The sequence below is a fragment of the Urtica dioica genome, chromosome 2, assembly GCF_054948205.1.
Source record: "Urtica dioica subsp. dioica isolate 48M chromosome 2, U.dioica_male_clone48M_v1_H2, whole genome shotgun sequence".
Lineage (NCBI taxonomy): Eukaryota > Viridiplantae > Streptophyta > Magnoliopsida > Rosales > Urticaceae > Urtica > Urtica dioica.
The window spans coordinates 5,723,002-5,746,722 of record NC_142757.1 but is presented as its reverse complement, the minus strand read 5'-3'; the positions used below and the strand labels follow the sequence as shown (position 1 = coordinate 5,746,722).

Here is a 23,721-nt window from a genome sequence, read left to right as displayed (position 1 = left end):
GAGGTCCCAAAGAGAGACGGTATACACATTTCTCCTCGAGCTGAGTTCACTCCTCGAGTCGAGTACCGAGTCCACGAGTCGACAAGCTACTCCTCGTGCCGACTCTACGTTCCTCCTCGAGTTGAGTTCACTCCTCAAGTCGAGTACCGAGTCCAGGAGTCGACAAGCTACTCCTCGTGCCAACTCTACGTTTCTCCTCGACTTGAGTTCACTCCTCGAGTCGAGTACCGAGTCCACGAGTCGACAAGCTACTCCTCGTGCCGACTCTACATGTCACCTCGAGTACAGTCCAATCCTCGAGTCAAGTACCGAGTCCGCGAGTCGACTAGCTACTCCTCGTGTCGACCCTACATGTCTCCTCGGGTCGAGTTCACTCTTCGAGTCGAGTACCGAGTAAGAATGTGCCAATTAAGTCCCCAGGCGTGACGCGCGCGCCATGGCGTCGCATTCACAAGGGCACATGACTCGACCCAAGAGACTCAACCTGAAAACGCGACCAGTGCACTAAGGTGCCACACTCGCCGGGGGCTAAGAGACTCAACCCGAAAACGCGACTAGTGCACTAAGGTGCCACACTCGCCGGGGGATCAAGTCTACACCAAACCCCGCCTATCGCACGACACGCGCACCCAAGAGTGCCACGCTCGTGAGGTGGGACGGCCACACAAATGTGGTACCGCACTCGCCGCCCAGCTCGTGAGCCGAAAAGCAGCGAGTTACAAATGGGTTTCAAAGGCTTGCGTCCGCCGGGCGTATCTGGTCTAGCCAGCGTCCACGGGAAACCCCGCCACGCAAATGTGGCATCGCGCTCGCCGCCAAGCTCGTGAGCGGATAGGCAGCGAGTTACAAATGGGTTTCAAAGGCTTGCGTCCGCCGGGCGTATCTGGTCTAGCCAGCGTCCACGAGAAACCCTGCCACGCAATTGTGCCATCGCGCTCGCCGCCCAGCTCGTGAGCCGAAAGGCAGCGAGTTACAAATGGGTTTCAAAGTCTTGCGTCCGCCGGGCGTATCTGGTCTAGCCAGCGTCCACAGGAAACCGTGCCACGCAAATGTGGCATTGCGCTCGCCGCCCAACTCGTGAGCCGAAAGGCAGCGAGTTACAAATGGATTTCAAAGGCTTGCGTCTGCCGGGCGTATCTGGTCTACCCAGCGTGCACGGGAAACCCCGCCACGCAAATCTGGCACCGCGCTCGCCGCCCAGCTTGTGAGCCGAAAGGCAGCAAGTTACAAATGGTTTCCAAAGACTTGCGTCCGCCGGACGTATCTGGTCTAGCCAGCGTCCACGGGAAACCTGGCCACACAAATGTGGCAACGCGCTCGCCGCCCAGCTCGTGAGCCGAAAGGCAGCGAGTTACAAATGGGTTTCAAAGGCTTGCGTCTGCCGGACGTATCTGGTCTAGCCAGCGTCCACGGGAAACCCCGCCACACAAATGTGGCATCGCGCTCGCCGCCCAGCTCGTAAGCCGAAAGGGAGCGAGTTACAAATGGCTTTCAAAGGCTTGCGTCCGCCGGACGTATCTGGTCTAGCCAGCGTCCGCGGAAAACCCGGTCACACAAACGTGACACCGAGCCCCCCTGATGCCCAAGCCGTGCAAATCGATCACGCCTTCACTGGTAGGTCGAGAAAATAAGCCACGCACATTAAAGTCGTGCTAATCGATCATGCCTTCACTGGTAGGTCGAGAAAATAAGCCACGCACAATAAAGTCGTACTAATCGATCACGCTTTCATTGCTAGGTCGAGAAAATAAGCCACGCACAATAAAGTCGTGCTAATCAATCACACCTTCGTTGGTAGGTCGAGAAAATAAGCCACGCACAATAAAGTCGTGCTAATCGATCTCGCCTTCATTGGTAGGTCGAGAAAATAAGCCACGCATAGTAAAGCCGTGCAAATCGATCCCGCCTTCATTGGTAGGTCGAGAAAATAAGCCACGCACGATCGACCCGGAACAAAAGCCGTCCCTCACGACGCAATAAGGCCGTCCCTCACGACGCACAAAGGCCGTCCCTCGTGACGCACCAGAGGCCGTCCCCCGCGATGCATTGAAAGCCCTTCTACGGCATGCTCACAAACCCGAGAGCGTTCATCCCGCACCCGCATGAAAGCATAGATTTTGAGTTTCCACTCGACCCATGCTCGACCACAAACTCGGGGGGCTAATGTTACCGGTCCATCTCGGCCCGGTAGAGCAGCGACGGCCGCGATAGCGACCACCCCGGGACTCCCCAGCTCTATGGCCGACCTCCGACCTCGTGAGCTCGGCCTCCAGATCCATGGCCGACCTCCGGCCTCATGAGCTCGGCCTCCAGCTCCATGGCCGAACTCCGACCACATGAGCTCGGCCTCCAGCTCCATGGCCGACCTCCGGCCTCATGAGCTCGGCCTCCAGCTCCATGGCCGACCTCCGACCTCATGAGCTCGGCCTCCAGCTCCATGGCCGACCTCCGACCTCGTGAGCCCGGCCTCCAGCGCCAATGGCCGAGTGAAACCTCCAGCAGTTACTCGGCCAATGGCCGAGTGAACCTTCCAGCAGTTCACTCGGCCAATGGCCGAGTGAACCTTTCAGCCGGCCATGCAGTTCACTCGGCCATTGGCCGAGTGAACCTTCCAGCAGTTCACTCGGCCAATGGCCGAGTGAACCCCGGCTGGCCCCAAGCTTTTCACTCGGCCAATGGCCGAGTGAACCTCATCACCATGTTCACTCGGCCATTGGCCGACCCAACCATTTAGTGGGTCAATGGCCGACTCAAGCATGCTCACTCGGCCAAGGGGTCTTCAAACCACCTCTTGGCCACCTATAAATACAAGGGTCACTCCCTTGATCCAGGTAATCCAATTTTGAGTCCCGAAACGCTGTCGAACTCGTACTTCACTCGTTTCGCTCATCTTTGGCCTCTCACCACCTCTAAAACCTCTATACTCCACCTCAATCCTACTAATGTTGAGCGTCGTAGAGGTAAACAGAGGCACCCCCTCTGTTTTCCCTTCCTAGTTCACCTGTTCTTTACTCCTTTTCAGGTACTCTTACGAACTCAAGGGACATTCAAAGCTAAGGGACGACTTGGGATACCAAGTCCGACACGCTCGAGCCTAGGCGAGGCCACTTGGTCCGGCCTTGGGTCTAACCGCCTGTGGCTCCTAAATCGTTGTCCAAAAATCAGCGACAACAACTCACATAATTTAAACATAATATCTCATAAGATTATATAATTAAATAATTTGCGAAAATTCAGGGAAATTTTTCGCTTTTATAACTTAGAGTCTTATAGCGACTCCTATACAAATATGTTACGAAACATTTTGTCAGAAGATACTAACCCCCGATTAAGAAACCCCATAGCCCATAGGTCAAGGCAATACGTGCTCGGTCTCGGTCTTCAGTCTCGTTTCCCGCTTACAAGCTTTTCCCTTATCTACATTACCAAGGGTCATAAAACTATGAGTCGATTGACTCAGAAAGTGGGAGTCTATCTATAAAGTAAAATGACTAATGCCATGTGACGTGCAAACAAGCATACAAGAATGCAGAATGATTGCTAGATGTAGCTAGAACATAACATTAGAGCATGACTGAAGCGTGATACCACACTCTATCTACTCACTTGTCGTTCTGCAAGATCGTACATCCTCTACTTCTATGATCTCCAAAACGACAATAAGCTATCCTTAGACCTCGAGCAGCAGTCTTACGGCGGCTTGGGTGTTTTAAGATTGTCTGGGATCCACTAGTGGTACCATCTTCATCTGACATCGGCGCATGTGTGCCGCCTTGGCACGACAATGAGTTCACTAGAGGCGACGTCTCATTGCTGAATGGGTTCACTCTAGGCGACTGCCCATTACCATCGGGTTCGCTCGTGGCGACTGCCCGTTATTGTTGGGTTCGCTCGAGGCGACTGCCCTTTACCATCGGGTTCGCTCGTGGCGACTACTCATTACCGTTTGGTTCGCCCCAGTTTTGAGTACTCAGCGCCATACAGACCACCTTGGTCTGCCACAAACACAAGTCGTTGACTTGTGGGTACCACCGACAACCGTTCAATTAAGGTTCGCGTATTCTACAGCACGCAGAGTACACACTTATACTACTATAGGAGAGCATCTCGGGATAAACCCCGAAAGAATTAATGTTTCTCTTTCGTGCTCGTTAATTGCTTTAAAAAGAAGATTCGGGATGTGACTCCCGGTACTTCCACCCATGGTTCGAATCCAAGAGTTTGACTTATGCTCTCCCATCACCCTTGATCTAACCTATCCACTATGGTTAGCAGAGGGATCTAATAAAATAAATAACATCGTGGTTGGTTCAAGTTAGCGTTTGAACCTAACGGGCGTACCCGAACTAAGTTTTCAAGCAAGAGTGGCCGAAGCCTTAAATTTCAGGTTTATTCATTTTAGGGCTTTCACCTACACTTGTTTACTAACAAATAAATGCACAAACAAACATGGTTATTTCCTTGGTATGTAGTTGACTTAAGTCTCCACACTTACCCGAAATTGTTCAACAGAAAGCTCGACAATTCCCGTAGATGTCTTGCTTCGCACGTTCTTCGAGGCACTTGGCTCTTGTCAAAACGTCGAAAGAAATAGCATCCGGAGTTGAATATCCGTTAGTTATTGGATTCAAGTTTACTTAAAGAGGATAGGGTTCGTTGTCAGGATTAGAGTTGGTTCGGAATTCGAGAATTTAATTTATTATTTCCCGGTTTTTCGGAAGTTTATTCAAGACTCACGTACTCGTATCGAGAATGATACGAAATAAAGTTCATAAACATCATTAAATAAATAATTATAAATAATAAATTATAATTATAATTATAAATAATTATAAATTATTTATTTAAATCTTGAAAGTACATATTATAAAAATAATCTAAGAGTATTTAAACGCTATAAGCGATTTAAAACTCACGAGTTAATCGAGCTTTATTTCGATAACTCTTTTATCTTGATATCTTCAAATACCAATTAACATCTGAAGATAACATCTGTTGTCTTGTCTTGTTCCCGTCCGTCCGTCAAGATCTGTAATTTAATCGCGGAAACCGATACCAATTAACATCTTAATCCCAACTCTTATAAATCTCCAAAATCCAATTCCCGAACTAAATCAAGCAAACGTAACCCGAATCCAACTAACCGAAAAAGTCCTAACATAACAACGATCACAAACATATCAAACCGAGGCTTAGAAATTGTCACAACATAGTCAGACCGAACCAGCCAAAATTATTGCTCACGGCCAAACATCAAAATGAATCACCCAGCCAACAAATTACACAGCCAGAGACTCACACGGCCAAAACCACAACCAAACAAACTCACGGTAAAAAAAAATGCAAATTAGCCATTTATATCAAAACCCAATCCCTAAACACTCTCAAAACGTCACAGAAGCATTAATAACACGCAGGAATTCCAAGAGCCCCAAAACCAACCCTGGTTCATGAGATTTTCGGCCAAAACACTACCAAACCAAGGAAATTCGAGTTCAATCCACCAATTCGAGCTATAAACGTCAACAATCGAGTCCAAACAACATATAATACTAACCAATTTCACTGAATTGAACTCGGATTCAAGACCCCCAAAAATTAAAACCAAGAACCCTAGATCCCCAAATCCATTTTGGGTTTGATTTTCTTACCGAGATTCTTGTGTATTTGGACTCCTCGGCAAGTTATCTCTCCTTCCGGGCGTCAATTTCTCGGGCGGTGGCCACGGCGAGCTCGCGGCGGTGTTGCTCCCTCGACTGGTGCGCACGGTGGACGAGGGTGGTTCAGCTGGTGATGGCGCACGAAGAAGAATGGAAGGGGAAGAGAGAGACGAGATGGTGCTGGTGATGGTGGTCGGCAAGTGTGCAGATCCAAGCAAGTGGATTAGGAGGCTACGTGCTACTCTCACGTTACGCCACGCGTGTCCAAGTGGTCCACAGAAAAATTGACACGACTCTCTTAAAACAACCCCTCTTTACTCTGTTTTTTTCAAATTCGTCCTTCAAAATATTGCACATAAGTCCTTTTAAAATATAATCTCACAATCCTGTCCTTTATTAATTAAAAATAATCTTGAAAAATAACCGAGAAAATTATTATTATTTCCCGTTATTTTGAGTATATTTAAGGGATCTCGGAATTTATTTTTACTCTTGAGATTTTTAAATCTCCGAGTATGTTCCGAATAATTGTATTCGAAAATAATACGAGATCACTCGAATATCCTTATTCCAAAATTTCGTCGACCTTAAATATATATGTTGTCGCAGTTTTTCGGACAACTATTTAGGAGCTAAAGACGGTTAGACCCAAGGCCAGACCAAGTGGTCTCGTCTCGACTCGAGCGTGTCAGACTTGATATCTCAAGTCGTCCCTTAGCTGTCAGTGGTGGTTATCTCGTCCAGGTACCTAAAAAGCAAGCAAGAACACGTGAACTACAAAGGGGAAATAGAGGGGGTGCCTCTATTTACCTCTCCGACGCTCAACATTAGTGGGATTGAGGTGGATGTAGAGGGTTTAGGTGTTTAGAGGCCAAAGCTTGAGAGAAACGAGCGAGGTACGAGTTCGGCAGCGTTTCAGTACTCAAGAATGGATTACCTGGACCAAGGGAGGTACCTTGGTATTTATAGGCGACCAAGGAGCGTCGTGGACAGCCCCTTGGCCGAGTGACGCCTCGGACCCGGCCATGGACGGCTCTGACCCGACCATGGCCGGCTCTGACCCGGCCATGGCCGGCTCTAACTCGGCCGTGGAGGCCATGGCCGGCTCTGACCCGGCCATGGCCGGCTCTGACTCCGCCGTGGAGGCCATGGCCGGCTCTGACCAGGCCATGGCCGGCTCTGACTCGGCCGTGGAGGCCATGGCCGGCTCTGACCTGGCCATGGCCGGCTCTGACTCGGCCGTGGAGGCCATGGCCGGCTCTGACCCGGCCATGGCCGGCTCTGACTCGGCCGTGGAGGCCATGGCCGGCTCTGACTCGGCCGTGGAGGCCATGGCCGGCTCTGACCCGGCCATGGCCGGCTCTGACTCGGCCGTGGAGGCCATGGACGGCTCTGACCCGGCCATGGCCGACTCTGACTCGGCCGTGGAGGCCATGGCCGGCTCTGACCCGGCTATGGCCGGCTCTGACTCGGCCGTGAAGGCCATGGCCGGCTCTGACTCGGCCATGGGCGGCCTTGAGGTGGCCGTGCGCTGGGAAAGGCTCGGGGAAGCCGCCATATGATGTCGTTGCCGTACCGGGCCGGGACGGACCGGTAACATTAGCCCCCCGAGTTTCTGGTCGAGCGTAGGTCGAGTGGAAAGTCAAAATCTACGTTTTCATGCGGATGCGGGATGAATGCTCTCGGGTTCGCGTCACGGGGAACGGCCTTTGCGCATCGTGAGTGACGGCCTTTGTGCGTCACAAGGGACGGCTTTTTGTTTCGGGTTGATCGTGCGTGGCTTATTTTCTCGATCTGCCAATGAGGGCGTGATCGATTAGCACGGTTTATTGTGTTGTGCGCGTCTTATTTTCTCGACTTGCCAACGAAGGCATAATCAGTTTGCACCTCTTCATTGTGTTGTGCGCGTCTTATTTTCTCGATTTGCCAACGAAGGCATAATCGATTTGCACGTCTTCGTTGCGTTGTGCGCGTCTTATTTTCTCGACTTGCCAACGAAGACATAATCGATTTGCACGTCTTTGTTGTCTTGTGCGCGTCTTGTTTTCTCGATTTGCCAACGAAGGCATAATCGATTTGCGCGTCTTTGTTGTATTGTGCGCGTCTTGTTTTCTCGATTTGCCAACGAAGGCATAATCGATTTGCGCGTCTTTGTTGTATTGTGCGCGTCTTATGTTCTCGGTTTGCCACCGAAGGCATAATCGATTTGCACGTCTTTGTTGCGTTGTGCGCGTCTTATTTTCTCGACTTGCCAACGAAGGCATAATCGATTTGCACGTCTTTGTTGTCTTGTGCGCGTCTTGTTTTCTCGATTTGCCAACGAAGGCATAATCGATATGCGCATCTTTGTTGCGTTGTGCGCGTCTTATTTTCTCGACTTGCCAACGAAGGCATAATCGATTTGCACGTCTTTGTTGTCTTGTGCGCGTCTTGTTTTCTCGACTTGCCAACGAAGGCATAATCGATTTGCACGTCTTTGTTGTCTTGTGCGCGTCTTGTTTTCTCGATTTGCCAACGAAGGCATAATCGATTTGCACGTCTTTTTTGTATTGTGCGCGTCTTGTTTTCTCGATTTGCCAACGAAGGCATAATCGATTTGCGCGTCTTTCTTGTACCTTTTTTTTTGTTGAGCGGGCGAGCTCTAGTTTCGTTGAGCATTGTTTTTTGTTGAGCATTGTTTCCCATTAGCCCCCCGAGTTTCTCGTGTACTCGTAGAGGAGACTAGAAATTATAATGCAGCAAGATAAAGACTTCGAGGTGAAATGTGATACAATTATCATGCAAAAATAGTCAAAAATTACATCCCTGGGCCATTGGCCTTATTGAAATTCGAGATTGTCTTAAAACCGGAAATAAAATGACATAATGAGAAATGGGGACGGGCTTCCGCTGCAGTGCCAGCTTCTGTAGCTTGACCGAGCTAGAGGATTGCGCTCACCATCTTTTCCTTCCCTTTCCCGTCCACGCCTTGGATGTAGCACATCCTCGCCATCGACTGGTCTCCCAACATGATGGCAATCCCCTTTTCAGTCGGGAACTTCATCATCAGGTGATAGGTAGACGTTATAGCCTTCAATCGGTTGAGAGTCGGGCGGCCGATGATGATGTTGTATGCCGAGGGCTGGTCCACAACTAGGAAGGATACGATGCGAGTGGCCTCGAGCCCCCCCGGTGTTCCGAAGGTGACCGGGAGGTCGATGGTGCCCTCCGTCATGACCCTCTCCCCGGAGAAGCCAAAGAGTGGGGTCGAGATCGGGGTCGGTTTCAGTCCGGTCAGCTTCATCCTGTCCAACGCTGATTTGAAGACGATGTCGGCCGAGCTGCCGTCATCAATCAGGATTCTTCGGACGAGATTGTTAGCGACCGGGGCCGAGACGACTATTGCGTCATTGTGCGGGTGGAGAACTCGTGTCGCCTCTTGGCCGGTGAAGAACATGGACTCGAACGGGGCCGGAGGGGGAGCCTCGTATGTATGGTTGATGTAGTGCGCAATTTTTCCTCGAGAAACCTCGCGCACGTATTTCTTTCTTTGCGTGGACGAGTCCCCAAACTCCAGGCCGCCCATGATCAAGCCCACGACATGCAGCTGTGAGCTCTCCGGTTCTTCAATCGCTGCCTGGTCCATGACAGTCACCGTCGCTGGACCCTTCCTTCCTTGCCGTGGACGGCCTTCGTGCACCGTGGCCGCCCCGACCGTTCTCAGGACATACTCTTTTAATTTCCCGTCTTGAATCAGGGCCTCGATCTGACGCCTGAGATGATAGCACTCGGACGTTAGATGCCCATGATCCTGGTGGTACTCACAGAACTTGTTTCGATCCCTCTTCGCGGGATCCTTTGCAAGGTGAGCCGGACTTCCTAGCTTGTCGCGGTGCAGAGCTAGGATCCGCTCTTGCGGAGTGTTCAGCGGGGTGTACGTCGATAACGCTCGAAAGCTATCAACGTGTGACGATCTTGGACCGGAGAGGGGCGACCGTTAGGGGCCCGGCCTCCCTTGCTCCTCTTCCTCTGAGGGTCGGGACGATCTTCGTCCTGTTCTTCGCGGTGGCAACTACCTTGTCCTCCTGACTTTCGGCCATCGCGGCCATCGAGATAGTCCTCGATTCCCATATGTGTGCGGGCTCTCGTCATCAGCTCCGCCATGTTTCGTGGGACCTGCCCGACAATGGATTTGAGGAAGTCGCTCGTGCGAACTCCCTCGGTGATCGCTGTGATGGCGTCCTTGTCGTCGAAGCCCTCGACTTTGTGAGACTCCTCAGTGAAGCGAGCGAGATATTGTCTCAATGTCTCATCTCTCCCTTGTCGAATGGAGAGGAGGTGGGTCTTCGACTACTTTTGTGCCACAAGCGTGGCAAAGCGAGAGAGGAAAGCCTCTCACAAGGCCCGGAAGGACGGGATGCTTCCAGGCCTCAAACTCCGGAACCACTCAAAGCCCGACCCTGTGAGGGTTAGGCTGAAAGCTTGACAGAGGGTCGCATCCGACTGTCCTTGCATTGTCATCCACGTCTCGTAGTGTTGGATGTGGAAGTTCGGGTCAGTCCGTCCATCATAGGGAGGGATGGACGGCAATTTGAAGTTCCCCACGCAAGGCTGCGCGAGGATTTGTGCGGCGAAGGGAGAGTATGATTCCTCGATCCCTCCAAATGATCTCTGCCTCCCCGAGTCCCGCATCTCGATGATTTGGTTTTGGAGGCTTTGAATCATTGTGACCATATCAAGCCCGTTAGCAGGGCCGACCGTCGGGGCCACGGGAGTCACCGGTTGGCGTTCTTTGGACGCTTGGTCCACGACATTGGCCTGAGGCCGGCCGAGAGTTGCGGCGGGGAGCGCGTCCCTTTGAGAATTTAGCCTTTGGCGGAGATCCTCCCCTCGGGAGTTTCTCTGCGCCGTCAAGCGCTCTCTAAGGTCCACGCTTGGTGCGTGACGAGGCGAGGTCGCCCTTGGTCGGGTCGTCCGGCGAGCGCTTCGGCTATCGGCTCCATCGTCGACCAGAGTCGCTCTCTCCTCGGCGAGGGGCCGTGTCCGGCCACCTCTTGAAACCGAGGGGGCGAGTCCCCGGGACTGTGACTGTGCCTGTTGTCGCGCCGGGTACAAAGGATCGACCAACGCGTCATTGGCCCTCTCGGGTCGTGCCTGAGCGAGGCTAGGGGTGGCCTCGTTGGTCCTTGACTCCTCCACGTATTCGGGGTCGGAGTCATCCTGAGCAGATCGATCCTCGACGTCGTAGCCGAGGAGATCGGCGATGAGGGAGCTTGGGGCTGTTCACCGGGTCTCGGAGCTCGGCCTCGGGGTTGTTCACCGGGTCTTGGGGCTGGCTCTCGCTATCGCGAGGTTGCCCTTCAAGACGGTGTGCGAGGAGTCGGAGACCGTACCTCGAGCTCGTCGCTCGGGTACCCGCGGAGGTATTGGGTAGGTGACTCATCTCTCGAGAGTCGTAGGTGTAGTGAAAGTGTGGAATGGAAGGGAGAGCGTGCAAAGGTCGGTGGTCCCCTCCTTCTAGCGCCAAAATGTTGTCGCAGTTTTTCGGACAACTATTTAGGAGCCAAAGACGGTTAGACCCAAGGCCGGACCAAGTGGTCTCGTCTCGACTCGAGCGTGTCGGACTTGATATCTCAAGTCGTCCCTTAGCTGTCAGTGGTGGTTATCTCGTCCAGGTACCTGAAAAGCAAGCAGGAACACGTGAACTACAAAGGGGAAATAGAGGGGGTGCCTCTATTTACCTCTCCGACGCTCAACATTAGTGGGATTGAGGTGGATGTAGAGGGTTTAGGTGTTTAGAGGCCAAAGCTTGAGAGAAACGAACGAGGTACGAGTTCGGCAGCGTTTCAGTACTCAAGAATGGATTACCTGGACCAAGGGAGGTACCTTGGTATTTATAGGCGACCAAGGAGCGTCGTGGACAGCCCCTTGGCCGAGAGACGCCTCTGACCCGGCCATGGACGGCTCTGACCCGGCCATGGCCGGCTCTGACTCGGCCGTGGAGGCCATGGCCGGCTCTGACCCGGCCATGGCCGGCTCTGACTCGGCCGTGGAGGCCATGGCCGGCTCTGACTCGACCGTGGAGGCCATGGCCGGCTCTGACCCGGCCATGGCCGGCTCTGACTCGGCTGTGGAGGCCATGGCCGGCTCTGACCCGGCCATGGCCGGCTCTGACCCGGCCATGGCCGGCTCTGACTCGGCCGTGGAGGCCATGGCCGGCTCTGACCCGGCCATGGCCGGCTCTGACTCGGCCGTGGAGGCCATGGCCGGCTCTGACCCGGCCATGGCCGGCTCTGACTCGGCCGTGAAGGCCATGGCCGGCTCTGACTCGGCCATGGCCGGCCTTGAGGTGGCCGTGCGTCGGGAAAGTCTCGGGGAAGCCGCCATATGATGTCGTTGCCGTACCGGGCCGGGACGGACCGGTAACAATATATTTTTTTTTCAAGATATTTAAAATTTAAGGATGTCTCATATGAAACAAGAATTTGAGATAAAACCCGTCCATTTTATTCAAATGCACAAGTCGAGCGTTTACAAAATTTATACATTACAATCCCTACCCCCTTAGAAGAGTTTCGTCCTCGAAACTTAAAACAGAGTATGGTACTTCTTTTGCATCTCACTCTGAAGCTCCCATGTAGCTTCTTCTACAACATGCCTCTTCCAAAAAACCTTGACCAAAGGAATGGTCTCGTCCCTCAAAACTTTATCTTTGCGATCAAGAATCGCAACGGCTGGCTCTTCATATTTGATTTCAAGAGAGATCTCAACCTCTTGCTCTTGTAGAACATACGAAGGGTGAGACACGTACTTCCATAGCATGGATACGTGAAACACATCATGAAGGTTGCATATAGATGGCAGTAACGCCAAGCGATAAGCGGTCTTGTCTACACGCTCAAGGATCTCAAAACGTCTCATACCTCGGACTGAGCTTCCATTTTTTTCCAAACCTCATAACTCCTTGCATTGGTGAGATCTTCAGAAAAACTTTCTCTCCTGCTTCGAACTCTAGAGGCCTCCTACGCCTGTCAGCGTAGTTTTTCTAATGACTCTAGGACGTTTTCATTCGAGCTTGGATCTTCTTTACCGCTTCTATGGTTTGTTCAAGCATATCAGATCCAATAAACTTGCTCTCACTAGCTTCATCCCAATGAATTGGAGAGCGGCACTTCCGTTCATACAAAGCTTCATACGGCACCATGCCATTCATCGTCTGGTAGCTGTCGTTGTACGAGAATTCAGCTAGCGGAAGATAACGACTTCATGAGCCCTGGAAGTCTAAAACACAAGCTCAGAGCATGTCTTCCAACACTTGGATCGTTCGTTCGCTTTGACCATCGGTTTGCAGGTGAAAAACAGTACTAAACTTCAGGCGAGTCCCCAGGTTCTCTTGTAATCCCTTCCAGAACCTGGATGTGAAGCGAGCATCACGATCTGAAACAAATCAAGCTAGGAACCCCATGAGATGTACAATCTCCTTTATGTAGAGTTCAGCGAGCTTATCCACGGTGTGAGTGGTTTTTATGGGCAGGAAATGAGCTGATATGGTCAATCTATAGACAATGACCCAGATTGAGTCGTGACCGGCTGTGGTTTTTGGCAGACCTGACACGAAATCCATCGTTATCTGCTCTCACTTCCACTGTGAAATCTCAAGTGGTTGCAGCATTCCTGCTGGTTTCTGGTGTTCTGCCTTGATTTTCGAGTAAATCAGGATGTTGTCAATAAACACGATAACGAACTTGTCCGACAAGTTATCTTCACTCAGGTACTTCCCATCGAACAGATCAGATCGAGATCATCGGGTATACTGACTCTGATTTTGCCGGATGCCAAGACAGTATGAAATCTACATCGGGCTACATTTACTTGCTAGCTGGAGGAACTATCTCCTGGAAGAGTCCTAAACAGTCACTTATAGCATCTTCCACTATGGCATCAGAATTTGTACCTTGTTATGAGGCGTCCAATCAGGGGATATGGTTGTGGAATTTTGTTACTGGGCTGCGCATAGTAGATGGTGTTGATAAACCACTCAAGTTATATTGTGACAACAAATCCGCTGTACTGTACTCCAACAACAACAGTAGCTCCACGAAGTCGAAACACATCGACATCAAGTTTCTAGTTGTGAAAGAAAGAATTCAGAGTAGACAGTTGTCTATCGAGCACATCGGAACAAACTCCATGATTGCGGATCCGCTTACTAAGGGACTACCACCCAAAGTGTTTCCCGAGCACATTGCTCATATGGGTGTTATTTCAGCTCGGGATATTCAGTTCTAGTGGGAGTTTGTTGTTTTGCTATTTTGTAGTGCTTTTATGTTATAGACATGTTTGGTTTTATTTATGATTATTGAGGTTTTCTGCAAAAAAAATTAAGTTTTGGTTTATTTAGACTCTGTTTTTCTAGCATATGGTTTGATCTCACTAAGGTTTAAGGAGGACCAAATGGAAATAGGCATGTTGAGGTCACATAACATGAAATTTCCATGCTACACATCCACTTCATGATCCATGTCGTTCATTTGTATCGATATACGTGACCATTGATGGGTATAACTACGATAGATGTGGCAAATTCCGCTTTGATCCTATGTTGATATGATTGATGGACCGGATTGGTTATGAGATCCATTTTGGTAATGACAGTAAAGTTGAGGTCTTTCGGTTATTTTCGCGATACATAATTATAAGGTTAAACATATAGACCAAGTGGGAGATTGTTGGATCTTTAATCCAATATGTTGGATCCTTAATCCAACGTTGGGCTTAAATAATTACGTGTTGTGAACTATCAATAAAGATGACCCGTTAAAAGTGATCTAATTTGGTGTACGGTTATTGGGCTTTAATGTATCTAACAGGTTGTGGGCCTTTAATGTGTAGACTCATTATGGGCTTCTATTTCAGTGATGGGTTGAAATAGCAAGCCCACTAGCGTAACCTAGGGTAACCTTCGACGTAGTGGGAGGGCTACTCAAAAGCCTGATAGGTACATGTCCTATGGAGACTCTCTCGTAGCCATCTCCGACATGGATGACCCTGTTTCCTATAGCCAAGCGATAGCTTGATCTGAATCAAACATTTGGCTTGACGCCGTGAAAGTTGAAATGCACTCGATGTATGTCAACAAAGTCTGGAAACTTGTAGACCTTCCTGAAGGGATTAAACACGTACGGTGTAAGTGGATATACAAGAAGAAAAGGGGTCCTATTGTCGGCCCGTCTAGGGCCAACGAGAACAAAGGCATCTCTTCGACCCACGTGGCTGGTGCGAGGTCTTGAGCGGCGAGACCCTGACTCAACCAGGGGCCGGCCAAAACCAATCGCCAAGCCATGGGCCGAGTCAATGGCTCACTCGGCCATTGGCCGGGTCAATGGCTCACTCGGCAATTGGGCAGTTCACTCGGCCAATGGCCGAGTGAACCCTTCAGCCACCAAGGCAGTTCACTCGGCCAATGGCCGAGTGAACCTTTCAGCCAGCCATGCAGTTCACTCGGCCATTGGCCGAGTGAACCTTCCAGCAGTTCACTCGGCCAATGGCCGAGTGAACCCTTCAGCTGGCCATGCAGTTCACTCGGCCATTGGCCGAGTGAACCTTCCAGCAGTTCACTAGGCCAATGGCCGAGTGAACCCTTCAGTCGGCCTTGGAGTTCACTCGGCCAATGGCCGAGTGAACCTTCCAGCAGTTCACTCGGCCAATGGCCGAGTGAACCCTTCAGCCGGCCATGCACCTCACTCGGCCGTTGGCCGAGTGAACCTTCCAGCAGTTCACTAGGCCAAGGGCCGAGTGAACCCTTCAGTCGGCCTTGCAGTTCACTCGGCCAATGGCCGAGTGAACCTTCCAGCAGTTCACTCGGCCAATGGCCGAGTGAACCCTTCAGCCAGCCATGCCTCCTCACTCGGCCATTTTCCGACCCAACCCTTCAGCCGCCCAATGGCCGACCCAAGCTTGCTCACTCGGCCAAGGGGTCTTCAAACCAACCCTTGGCTGCCTATAAATACAGGGGCCGCCCCCCTAGTCCAGGTAATCCGAATTTGAGTACTGAAACGCTGTCGAACTCGTACCTCGCTCGTTTCTCTCAAGTCTCGACCCCTAAATACTAAACCCTCTACAAACCACCTCAATCCTACTAATGTTGAGCGTCGGAGAGGTAAACAGAGGCAACCCCTCTGTTTCCCCTTTGTAGTTCACACCTTTTCTGCTTGCTTTTCAGTTGCCTGGACGAGACAGATACCACAGACAGCTAAGGGATGACTTGGGATACCAAGTCCGACACGCTCGACTCGAGACGAGACCACTTCGTCCGGCCTTGGGTCTGACCGTCTGCGACTCCTAAATCATTGTCCGAAAAACTGCGACAACATTTTGGCGCTAGAAGGAGGGGGTCTCTCGACCTTAGCAACACATCCCCTCTACCAGTCTTCTTCTCACTCCTACGACTCTCGAGAGATGAGTCACTTACCCACTACCTCCGCGGGTACACGAGCGACGAGCTCGAGGTACGGTCTCCGACTCCTCGCACACCGTCTTGAAGGGCAACCTCGCGAGAGCGAGAGCCAACCCCAAGACCCGGTGATCGACCCCGAGGCCGAGCTCCGAGAGGACACGGCCCGGCGGCTCGCGGAGCTCCTTGACCGTCCCGGCGTTGACGGCTCCCTCATCGCCAATCTCCTCGGCTACGACGTCGAGGATCGATCCGCTCAGGACGACTCTGACCCCGAATACGTGGGGGAGTCAAGAACCAACGAGGCCACCCCTAGCCTCGCTCAAGCACAACCCGAGAGGGCCAATGGTGCGTTGGCCGATCACTTGCACCCGGCTCGACGACAGGCACGGTCACAGTCCCGGGGACTCGCCCCCTCGGTTTCAAGAGGTGGCCGAACACGGCCCCTCGCCGAAGAGAGAGCGACTCTAGTTGACGATGGGGTCGATAGCCGAAGCGCTCGCCGGACGGCCCGACCAAGGGCGACCTCGCCTCGCCACGCACCTAGCGTGGACCTTAGAGAACACTTGACGGCGCAAAGAAACTCCCGAGGGGAGGATCTCCGCCAAAGGCTCAATTCTCGGCGGGACGCGCTGCCCGCCGCAACTCTCGGCCGACCGCAGGCCAATGTCGTGGACCAAGCGTCCAACGAACGCCAACCGGTGACCCCCGTGGCCCCGACAATCGGCCCTGCTAACGGGCTTGACATGGTCACGATGATTCAGAGCCTCCAAAATCAAATCATCGAGATGAGGGAGTCAGGGAGGCAAAGGCCGTACGGAGGGATCGAGGAATCATACTCTCCCTTCGCCGCACAAGTCCTCGCGGAACCATGCGTGGGAAACTTCAAGTTACCGTCCATTCCCCCCTACAATGGACGTACGGACCCCCACTTCCACGTCCAACACTATGAGACGTGGATGACGATGCAAGGACAAACAGACGCCACCCTCTGCCAAGCCTTCAGCCTGACCCTCACAGGGTCGGGGTTTGAGTGGTTCCGAAGTTTAGGCTAGGAAGCATCCCGTCTTTCCGGGCCTTACGAGAGGCGTTCCTTGCCCGATTCGCCACCCTCGTGGCGCAAAAGAAACCAAAGACCCACCTCCTCTCTATCCGGCAAGGAAGAGACGAGACGCTGAGACCATACCTCGCTCGCTTCACTGAGGAGTCTCACAAGGTCGAAGGGTTCGACGACAAGGACGCCATCACAGCGATCACCGAGGGAGTTCGCACGAGCGACTTCCTCAAGTTCATTATCGGGCAAGTCCCGCGAGACATGGCGAAGCTGATGACGAGAGCCCGCACACATATGGGAATCGAGGACTATCTCGATGGCCGAGATGGCCGAAAGTCAGGAGGACAAGGTAGTCGCCACCGCGACGACCAGGACGAAGATCGTCCCGACCCTCAGAGGAAGAGGAGCAAGGGAGGCCGGTCCCCTTACGGTCGCCCCCTTTCCGGTCCAAGATCGTCGCACGTTGATAGCTTCCGAGCGTTATCGACGTACACCCCTCTGAACGCCTCGCAAGAGCAGATCCTAGCTCTGCACCGCGACAAGCTAGGAAGTCCGGCTCCTCTTGCGAAGGATCCCGCGAAGAGGGATCGAAACAAGTTCTGTGAGTACCACCAGGATCACGGGCATCTGACGTCCGAGTGTTATCATCTCAGGCGTCAGATCGAGGCCCTGATTCAAGACGGGAAATTAAAAGAGTATGTCCTAAGAACGGTCGAGGCAGCCGCGGTGCACGGAGAGCGCCCACGGCAAGAAAGGAAGGGTCCGGCGACGGCGACCGTCACAGACCAAATGGCGAACCAAGGACCAGGGAACTCACAATTGCACATCGTGGGCTCAATCATGGGCGGCCCGGAGTTCGGAGACTCAAGCACAAAAAGGAAGAAATACGTGCGCGAAGTTTCCCAAGGGAAAATAGCGCACTACATCAACCACACGTACGAGGCTCCTCCTCCAGCCCCGTTCGAGTCCATGTTCTTCACCGGCCAAGAGGCAGCGCGTGTGCTCCACCCGCACAATGACGCGATAGTCGTCTCCGCACCGGTCAAAAACAAAAACAAAAGTATAACAAAGTCTCAAGGGGCCGATGGTTAGGCCGGAGGTTCCAAGGAAAGACTTAACAAGTAACTCCTCGTGCAGGCTCTACATAAGTCCTCGAGTTGAGTCCCGAGTCCGCGCTTGCCACCCAGCTCGTGGGCCGAAGGGCAGCAAGTCTCAAATGGGTTTCAAAGGCTCGCGCCCATCGGACGTATCTGGTCTAGCCAGCGTCCACGGAAAACCCGGTCACACAAACGTGACACCAAGGCCCCCCTCGAGGCCCAAGTCGTGCTAATCGATCACGCCTTCATCGGCGGGTTGAGAAAATAAGACACGCACAATAAAGTCGTGCTAATCGATCACGCCTTCATTGGCGGGTTGATAAAATAAGACACGCACAATAAAGTCGTGCTAATCGATCACGCCTTCGTTGGTGGGTCGAGAAAATAAGACACGCACAATAAAGTCGTGCTAATCGATCACGCCTTCAATGGTAAGTCGAGAAAATAAGACACGCACAATAAAGTCGTGCTAATCGATCACGCCTTCGTTGGTGGGTCGAGAAAATAAGACACGCACAATAAAGTCGTGCTAATCGATCACGCCTTCAATGGTAAGTCGAGAAAATAAGACACGCACAATAAAGTCGTGCTAATCGATCACGCCTTCATTGGTAAGTCGAGAAAATAAGACACGCACAATAAAGTCATGCTAATCGATCACGCCTTCATTGGTAAGTCGAGAAAATAAGACACGCACATTAAAGTCGTGCTAATCGATCACGCCTTCATTGGTAAGTCGAGATAATAAGAAACGCACAATAAAGTCGTGCTAATCGATCACGCCTTCATTGGCGGGTTGAGAAAATAAGACACGCACAATAAAGTCGTGCTAATCGATCACGCCTACATTGGCGGGTTGAGAAAATAAGACACGCACAATAAAGTCGTGCTAATCGATCACGCCTTCATTGGCGGGTTGAGAAAATAATACATGCACAATAAAGTCGTGCTAATCGATCACGCCCTCGTTGGTGGGTCGAGAAAATAAGACACGCACAATAAATTCGTACTAATCGATCACGCCTTCAATGGTAAGTCAAGAAAATAAGACACGCGCGATAAAGTCGTGCTAATCGATCACGCCTTCAATGGTAAGTCGAGAAAATAAGACGCGCACAATAAAGTCGTGCTAATCGATCACGCCTTCAATGGTAAGTCGAGAAAATAAGACACGCGCAATAAAGTCGTAATAATCGATCACGCCTTCAATGGTAAGTCGAGAAAATAAGACGCGCGCAATAAAGTCGTGCTAATCGATCACGCCTTCATTGGTAAGTCGAGAAAATAAGCCACGAGCAACAAGAGCCGTCCCTCGCGATACACATAAGCCGTCCCTCGTGACGCACAAAAGCCGCCCCCCATGACGCACGTAAGTCGTCTCTCGTAACGCACAAAGGCCGTCCCTCGCGACGCGCAAAGGCCGTTCCCCGTGACGCAAACCCGAGAGCATTTATCTCGCGTCCGCATGAAAATGTAGATTTTGAATTTCCATTCGACCTACGCTCGACCGGAAACTCAGGGGGCTAATGTTGTCGGCCCGTCTAGGGCCAACGAGAACAAAGGCATCTCTTCGACCCACGTGGCTGGTGCGAGGTCTTGAGCGGCGAGACCCTGACTCAACCAGGGGCCGGCCCAAACCAATGGCCAAGCCATGGGCCGAGTCAATGGCTCACTCGACCATTGGCCGGGTCAATGGCTCACTCAGCCATTGGGCAGTTCACTCGGCCAATGGCCGAGTGAACCCTTCAGCCACCAAGGCAGTTCACTCGGCCATTGGCCGAGTGAACCTTCCAGCAGTTCAGTCGGCCAATGGCCGAGTGAACCTTTCAGTCGGCCATGCTGTTCACTCGGCCATTGGCCGAGTGAACCTTCCAGCAGTTCACTCAGCCAATGGACGAGTGAACCCTTCAGCTGGCCATGCAGTTCACTCGGCCATTGGCCGAGTGAACCTTCCAGCAGTTCACTAGGCCAATGGCCGAGTGAACCTTTCAGTCGGCCTTGGAGTTCACTCGGCCAATTGCCGAGTGAACCTTCTAGCAGTTCACTCGGCCAATGGCCGAGTGAACCCTTCAGCCGGCCATGCAGTTCACTCGGCCGTTGGCCGAGTGCACCTTCCAGCAGTTCACTCGGCCAAGGGCCGAGTGAACCCTTCAGACGGCCTTGCAGTTCACTCGGGCAATGGCCGAGTGAACCCTTCAGCCGGCCATGCCTCCTCACTCGGCCATTGGCCGACCCAACCCTTCAGCCGGCCAATGGCCGACCCAAGCTTGCTCACTCGGCCAAGGGGTCTTCAAACCACCCCTTGGCTGCCTATAAATACAGGGGCCGCCCCCCTAGTCCAGGTAATCCGAATTTGAGTACTGAAACGCTGTCGAACTCGTACCTCGCTTGTTTCTCTCAAGTCTCGACCCCTAAACACTAAACCCTCTACAAACCACCGCAATCCTACTAATGTTGAGCGTCGGAGAGGTAAACAGAGGCAACCCCTCTGTTTCCCCTTTGTAGTTCACACCTTTTCTGCTTGCTTTTCAGGTGCCTGGACGAGACAGATACCACAGACAGCTAAGGGACGACTTGGGATACCATGTCCGACACGCTCGAGTCGAGACGAGACCACTTGGTCCGGCCTTGGGTCTGACCGTCTGCGACTCCTAAATCGTTGTCCGAAAAACTGCGACAACAGGTCCTGATGGGAACGTCGAGACGTTCAAAGCACGACTTGTGGCTAAGGGTTATACCCAACAAGAAGGGATTGACTATGAAGAAACCATCTCACCAGTCGCAATGCTTAAATCCATCCGCATACTCCTATCCATACCTGCAGCTCTCGACTATGAAATCTGGCAAATGGATGTCAAGACAGACTTCCTGAATGGCAATCTTGACGAGTGTATTTACATGGCTCAACCAGACGGTTTCGTGGAAAAAAAAAAGGTCAAGAGACCAAGGTTTGTGAGTTACTTAAGTCCATTTATGGACTAAAGAAAGCATCTAGGTCATGGAATATTAGATTCGATGAAACTGTGAAAAGCATCGGCTTTGAACAGTCAATAGATGAGCCTTGTGTTTTCAATGGTGCCCACAAGAAGAGTTGTAATCCTTATATTGTACATTTGATGTAATAAAGTCTGATGAAGACTCTTGCTTGTAATTGCTTATTCATTAATAAAAAGTTGAAACGTTCATTCATTCTTCCGCGTCTGTTTGAAGCTTTATGATAAAACATTAGTCTTTAGTGCATAAACAAACTCAACAACTTATGAAGAGACAAATGTAGATTTGCATGAACGAACTCTTCGTAGTTTGCTTAAAACGATATATTCGCAAATTAAGGGTCAAAGGACTATTGACCTCAGTATGATTGTTAGAAGAATCTATGATGTCTGGTTATGAGGCATTGAGAGTTGGAGACTCTATAGTTCTTCTAGGTATCTTCCGAAGGTACTGAATTGACCAGTGCACTTCTAGAGACAAGATAAGAACAAACCATTTAACCTCTTATGTCTCGAAGTCACTACGTATGAATTGCATCGTGCTTACCTTAATCCTGAAATGAGACATGCCATTTCACACCTTACGTATTCTCATTTGAAAAAGTCAGAGTTCGGACTCAGTATGTGATTCACCTCCTCTCTATCCGGCAAGGAAGAGATGAGACGCTGAGACACTACCTCGCTCGCTTCACTAAGGAGTCTCACAAGGTCGAAGGGTTCGACGACAAGGACGCCATCACAGCGATCACCGAGGGAGTTCGCACGAGCGACTTCCTCAAGTTCATTGTCGGGCAAGTCCCGTGAGACATGGCGGAGCTGATGACGAGAGCCTGCACACATATGGGAATCGAGGACTATCTCGATGGCCGAGATGGCCGAAAGTCAAGAGGACAAGGTAGTCTCCACCGCGACGACCAGGGCGAAGATCGTCCCGACCCTCAGAGGAAGAGGAGCAAGGGAGGCCGGTCCCCTAACGGTCACCCCCTTTCCGGTCCAAGATCGTCGCACGTTGATAGCTTCCGAGCGTTATCGACGTACACCCCTCTGAACACCCCGCAAGAGCGGATCCTAGCTCTGCACCGCGACAAGCTAGGAAGTCCGGCTCCTCTTGCGAAGGATCCCGCGAAGAGGGATCGAAACAAGTTCTGTGAGTACCACCAGGATCACGGGCATCTGACGTCCGAGTGTTATCATCTCAGGCGTCAGATCGAGGCCCTGATTCAAGACGGGAAATTAAAAGAGTATGTCCTAAGAACGGTCGAGGCAGCCGCGGTGCACGGAGAGCGCCCACGGCAAGAAAGGAAGGGTCCGGCGACGGCGACCGTCACAGACCAAATGGCGAACCAAGGACCAGGGAACTCACAATTGCACATCGTGGGCTCAATCATGGGCGGCCCGGAGTTCGGAGACTCAAGCACAAAAAGGAAGAAATACGTGCGCGAAGTTTCCCAAGGGAAAATAGCGCACTACATCAACCACACGTACGAGGCTCCTCCTCCAGCCCCGTTCGAGTCCATGTTCTTCACCGGCCAAGAGGCAGCGCGTGTGCTCCACCCGCACAATGACGCGATAGTCGTCTCCGCACCGGTCAAAAACAAAAACAAAAGTATAACAAAGTCTCAAGGGGCCGATGGTTAGGCCGGAGGTTCCAAGGAAAGACTTAACAAGTAACTCCTCGTGCAGGCTCTACATTAGTCCTCGAGTTGAGTCCCGAGTCCGCGCTTGCCACCCAGCTCGTGGGCCGAAGGGCAGCAAGTCTCAAATGGGTTTCAAAGGCTCGCGCCCATCGGACGTATCTGGTCTAGCCAGCGTCCACGGAAAACCCGGTCACACAAACGTGACACCAAGGCCCCCCTCGAGGCCCAAGTCGTGCTAATCGATCACGCCTTCATCGGCGGGTTGAGAAAATAAGACACGCACAATAAAGTCGTGCTAATCGATCACGCCTTCATTGGCGGGTTGATAAAATAAGACACGCACAATAAAGTCGTGCTAATCGATCACGCCTTCGTTGGTGGGTCGAGAAAATAAGACACGCACAATAAAGTCGTGCTAATCGATCACGCCTTCAATGGTAAGTCGAGAAAATAAGACACGCACAATAAAGTCGTGCTAATCGATCACGCCTTCGTTGGTGGGTCGAGAAAATAAGACACGCACAATAAAGTCGTGCTAATCGATCACGCCTTCAATGGTAAGTCGAGAAAATAAGACACGCACAATAAAGTCGTGCTAATCGATCACGCCTTCATTGGTAAGTCGAGAAAATAAGACACGCACAATAAAGTCATGCTAATCGATCACGCCTTCATTGGTAAGTCGAGAAAATAAGACACGCACATTAAAGTCGTGCTAATCGATCACGCCTTCATTGGTAAGTCGAGATAATAAGAAACGCACAATAAAGTCGTGCTAATCGATCACGCCTTCATTGGCGGGTTGAGAAAATAAGACACGCACAATAAAGTCGTGCTAATCGATCACG

General features: G+C 51.7%; 1 protein-coding gene across 1 annotated transcript; it reads right to left on the bottom strand.

Annotated features, from left to right (window-relative positions):
* Positions 1-12,227: 12,227 nt before the first annotated feature.
* LOC149404026 (uncharacterized) lies at positions 12,228-12,560 on the bottom strand. The gene has a single exon (XM_089604055.1). The coding sequence runs from the start codon at positions 12,558-12,560 to the stop codon at positions 12,228-12,230; it is 333 nt and encodes a 110-aa protein (XP_089460181.1).
* Positions 12,561-23,721: the final 11,161 nt, after the last annotated feature.